At 53.5% G+C, this 5,092-nt stretch overlaps 1 protein-coding gene across 1 annotated transcript in view; it reads left to right on the forward strand.

The window, feature by feature from the left end:
* Positions 1-5,092, forward strand: part of gas2l3 (growth arrest-specific 2 like 3) — a 15,248-nt gene that overhangs the window by 6,383 nt on the left and 3,773 nt on the right. Inside the window, exons 2-9 of the mRNA XM_025057701.1 lie at positions 1,271-1,323; positions 2,620-2,806; positions 3,132-3,250; positions 3,331-3,472; positions 3,781-3,844; positions 3,949-4,090; positions 4,551-4,655; positions 4,748-5,009. Of these exons, the coding sequence (XP_024913469.1) occupies positions 1,300-1,323; positions 2,620-2,806; positions 3,132-3,250; positions 3,331-3,472; positions 3,781-3,844; positions 3,949-4,090; positions 4,551-4,655; positions 4,748-5,009 (1,045 nt within the window). The 5' untranslated portion in view covers positions 1,271-1,299. The remainder of the gene's footprint in view (positions 1-1,270; positions 1,324-2,619; positions 2,807-3,131; positions 3,251-3,330; positions 3,473-3,780; positions 3,845-3,948; positions 4,091-4,550; positions 4,656-4,747; positions 5,010-5,092) is intronic.

Genomic DNA, 5,092 nt, shown 5'->3' on the forward strand with positions numbered 1-5,092 from the left:
TGTCTGACCGTCTGTCTGACCGTCTGTCTGACCGTCTGTCTGACCGTCTGTCTGTCTCTCTGACTGACTGTCTGTCTGTCTGTCTGACTGTCTGACTGTCTGTCTGACCGTCTGTCTGACTGTCTGTCTGTCTGTCTGTCTCTCTGACTGACCGTCTGTCTGTCTGACCGTCTGTCTCTCTGACTGACTGTCTGTCTGTCTGTCTGACTGTCTGACTGTCTGTCTGACTGTCTGACTGACTGTCTGTCTGACTGTCTGTCTCTCTGACTGACCGTCTGTCTTTCTGTCTGTCTGTCTGACTGTCTGTCTGACTGTCTGTCTGTTTGACTGACTGTCTGTCTGACTCCCTGTCTGTCTGACTGTCTGTCTGACTGTCTGACTGTCTGTCTGACCGTCTGTCTGTCTCTCTGACTGTCTGTCTGACTGTCTGTCTGTTTGACTGACTGTCTGTCTGACTGACTGACTGACTGACTCTCTGTCTGTCTGACTGACTGTCTGACTGACTGTCTGACTGACTCTCTGTCTGTCTGACTGTCTGACTGTCTGTCTGACTGTCTCACTGTCTGTCTGTCTGTCTGTCTGACTGACTGTCTGTCTGTCTGACTGACTGACTGACTGTCTGTCTGTCTGACTGACTGACTGTCTGACTGCCTGACTGTCTGTCTGTCTGTCTGACTGACTGACTGTCTGACTGACTGTCTGTCTGACTGTCTGTCTCTCTGACTGACCGTCTGTCTGTCTGACCGTCTGTCTCTCTGACTGTCTGTCTGTCTCTCTGTCTGACCGTCTGTCTGTCTCTCTGACTGACCGTCTGTCTCTCTGTCTGACCGTCTGTCTCTCTGTCTGTCTGACTGACCGTCTGTCTGTCTGTCTGACTGACCGTCTGTCTGACCGTCTGTCTGACCGTCTGTCTGACCGTCTGTCTGACCGTCTGTCTGTCTCTCTGTCTGACTGTCTGTCTGACTGTCTGTCTGTCTGACTGTCTGTCTGACTGTCTGACTGTCTGTCTGTCTGACTGTCTGACTGTCTGTCTGACTGTCTGACTGTCTGTCTGTCTGACTGACTGTCTGTCTGTCTGACTGACTGACTGACTGTCTGTCTGTCTGACTGACTGTCTGTCTGTCTGACTGTTTGACTGTCTGTCTGTCTGACTGTCTGTCTGACTGTCTGTCTGACTGTCTGTCTGTCTGACTGTCTGACTGTCTGTCTGTCTGACTGTCTGACTGTCTGTCTGTCTGACTGTCTGTCTGTCTGTCTGTCTCTCTGACAGGATGAAGAGGTGACTCCATCTCCACAGTCATGTCTGTCCAGACAGACTTCCAGGTGAGTTGCACTCTGGGGATGGACTGTGATTTTGGGGTCAAAGGTCATGAACTCTTGTTGGATTAGTAACTCACGGCCTGTTACGGGTCCACGGCCCGGTGGTTGGGGACCTCTGGTGTCTCTGACATTTATGAACAGGAATATTATCTTATTATAACCTGGACTGTGGGGTACAGCTCCCCCTTCAGGCCGGTCAGGGTATTTGCTCAGGGAGAACTTTCATCTATTTAGATGAAACATGTGACCCAGGTCGTCGGCTGTGATTGGTCCGCCTGTGTTCCAGCACGTGCCTGGCGTTCCAGCGTGACACCCTGAGGAGTTTCCTTCTCCACATTTTTCTTGGGGGAGAGGATGGAATGTTGTTCTGTCTCCTCCCAGTTCAGACCATCAGAACAAAACAAGTGGATCGGGTTTCACAGCTGTCAGTCGGGCTGGATCAGCCACGCCCTGATTGGACACTGATGTTTAGAACATGTGTCTCTGATCTGGACACACACACACACACACACACACGGACGGACGGACGGATGAGGGCGAGTGACAAACGAGCTCTTTTCTTGTCGTTCCTTCAGTCGAGTCATGTGACCCTGTTAGTTCAGCCTGGACAAACCAAACAGCTCTTAGTTATCAGGGTGAAGGGTCAGAGGTCAAACACTCAGACCGTGGGAAGTTTGGAGACTGGACTATGAATATATGTGGTGGTCTATGTTGACCTGGTCCTGGTCCTGGTCCAGGTCCTGGTCCTGGTCCTGGTCCTGGTCCTGGACCTGGACCTGGACCTGGTCCTGGTTCATCTCTAATGTTTCAGGTTGAAGAAACTGGAAATGTTTTGTTCTGTCTGATTGTTTTCCTCACACTGTGACACAGGCGTTACCATGACGACCATGTCACGTCACATGAGATCTGCTTACAGGCCTAAGACTCCAGGCTCAGTCAGAAAGTCCTCAGACAGTCTACGTAGACTAGCTCAGGTTTTTTCACTGGATTATTGACAGACGTTCTTGAGTAGAACAATCGGTTCTCCTGTTCAGGTGACACGGACTGAGCTGGGATTATGGTCCGGTGTGGGGGGGATTATGGTCCAGTGTGGGGGGGATTATGGTCCAGTGGGGGGGTCATGTTTTTACACTGCTCTCATTGTCCAGATTTTTCCTGATGAAACGTCTCATGTGACGTTAGTTCTGCAGGAAACTCTTCCAGAACCACAGACCGGTTCTATGTTGTTGTTCTGCAGGTGACCTCAACTGACCTGCCGTGACCCCCCTCCCCCCCCCCCCCCCCCTCCCTCATCAGCAGGTTTGGTTTGGTGAGAAGTTCCACAGTCCCGTGTTGAGCTCCTGGAGCCCCCGCAGCAGGTTAGAACCTCGACACGGTCCTGGACTCACCGACGTCCTGCAGTACGACCAGTGGCTGGCGGTCCGACATGAGGCCACGCTGGTGCCCATGCAGGAGGATCTGGCCATTTGGCTCACGGGCATGCTGGGTAAGGGCTAACTCACACTGGGGGGGTGAGGGGGTGGGGGGCAGAACATCATCTGGACACACCCTGAAGAACTGTGTCCAGACAACAATCCTGGACCTCGGTTCCTGACCATGACTGTGATGGACCAGCACTGAACCCATCAGTCTCAGCCTGGCTCCAGAACCACGTTCACCGGGTCAGACCTGGGTTCTTCAGCCTCTGTGGACAAAGTCCAACACATGTTCTGGTTTATCTCAGTCTGTACCAAGAACCTGGTCTGTCTGCAGCTGCTCGTCTTCATCGTCGTCTTCATCGTCTTCATCGTCTTCTCGTCCATGTGTTTCAGGAGAGGAGGTGAGGGCGGAGTTCTTCATGGAGGAGCTGAACAATGGAGTCAAACTGTGTCAGCTGGTTGGTGTCCTCCAGACCAAGGTGTCCCACAGCTGTCCTGCTGCACTCAGCAAGGTAGGAGTCAACGGAGGCCGTCACCGGGCCGTCACCGGGCCGTGAACCTCAGGTTGATGACCCCCGTTTCTCTCCCCCAGCTGTTCCCTCTGAGGAAGGTCTCGTGTAAGTGCAACGCCTCCCCCGGGTCCTTCTTTGCTCGTGACAACACGGCCAACTTCCTGTCCTGGTGCCGACACATCGGTGTCGAGGAGACCTACCTGTTTGAGTCCGAGGGTCTGGGTAAGAACCCAACCACTTAGTCCAGAACCAGAACCAGAACCAGAGGTGAGGTCAGTGACGTCTCATCCAGTCTGAGTCTGACTTCGCTCCTGTAGCCACTTATTAAACAGACCCAAGAAAGAGCAGCCCCCTGGTGGTGCTGCTGTTGTACTACAGGATAAACACAGGACTTTAGTGTTTCAGTATTAGACTGTGTGTGAACCTCCTCCTCCTGTTCCTCCTCCTCCTCCTCCTCCTGTTCCTCCTCCTCCCCCTCCTTTTCCCCCCCCTCCCCCTCCTCCCAATATTTGATGTGTCTCCTGCTCCAGTTCTTCACAGAGAACCTCGTCAGGTCTGTCTGTGTCTGCTGGAGATCGGTCGGATCGTCTCCAAGTGAGTCTGAGTGACAACACCAGACAAAGACACCGTTTCACCGACTGTTAACAACAGCTCTCACACATTAACACCCTGTGTGTGTGTGTGTGTGTGTGTACCAGGTATGGTGTGGAGCCCCCCCTGTTGGTCAAACTGGAGAAGGAGATTGAACTGGAGGAGACTCGTCTGCTGACGGAGAAGACCCCCCCGGCTGTGAAGACCTTCAGTGTGTGCTGCCAACACGGTGGTCTGTACCAGTCTGGGGTGAGAACAGCACCAGACCAGGGCTGATAGTTCAGGTCTGTTGCCATGGCAACGGCCGTCCAAACAGTCAGAAGAATCGGTACTAGTGTACGAGGTGGTCAGCTGGTCCAGGAGCTGCAGATGTTACATTTGTAAATATAAAACAAAAAAATAAAAAATATTATTTATATTTAGAGGAAGTCTGATCTAATGCTCTCTCCATCGACCCCCCCCCCCCCCTCCACCCTAGTGTAATCTGTTGGTACTGTTTGCCTCATGTTCAGCAGCACGTGTGCTGACCCAGTTGAGGTGGTAGGCGGTTCTTTTTGCCGCTTCACTGACGCCCAGAGGGTCTTTGACCATGTGACGTCCTGCACCGTGACCCACTGTTATACAACTGAACACACACACACACACACACACAAACACACACACACGTGTGTTCAACAGAATCTTTAAATCTTTTTTTTTGTCTTCCCAGGAGCCCGGTGTTGACGACCCCCCCTGTGACTGTTCAAACAGAGTGTCTATAGACTACCTGTCTGAGGGACGTTACAGGCTCGGAGACAAGACCATCTTCATCAGGGTGAGACCGTTACACACGTACTCCACACCCCTGAGGTTTGTTAACCGGTTAACCACAGACCTGGTCACTGATTGGTCGGTTCCCGTCCTCAGATGCTCCACGGTAAACACGTGATGGTGCGTGTGGGCGGGGGCTGGGACACGCTGCGTGGCTTCCTGTCGAAGTACGACCCCCGGAGGGTGCTGCAGTTCACCACCCTGGAGCAGAAGATCCTGTCTTTCCAGAAGGGTCCTCCAGGCCTGGGGGGTCACCACGGCAGCTCGACCGGGCACGCTCCCCCCCCCCGTCCCCCTGACATGGACCCCCTGGCTGCAGTCAACACCCTCATGTCCTCCACGTCCTCCTCGTCTTCATCGCTCTCCGGCTCCGTAGGTAAATCCGCGCCGTCCCCCGGCCCCTCGGGTCGTCTTCATGCCGCCTCCCCCGCCTGCCCCCAC

This window comes from Cynoglossus semilaevis, chromosome 8 (genome assembly GCF_000523025.1).
Source record: "Cynoglossus semilaevis isolate Cse_v1.0 chromosome 8, Cse_v1.0, whole genome shotgun sequence".
NCBI lineage: Eukaryota > Metazoa > Chordata > Actinopteri > Pleuronectiformes > Cynoglossidae > Cynoglossus > Cynoglossus semilaevis.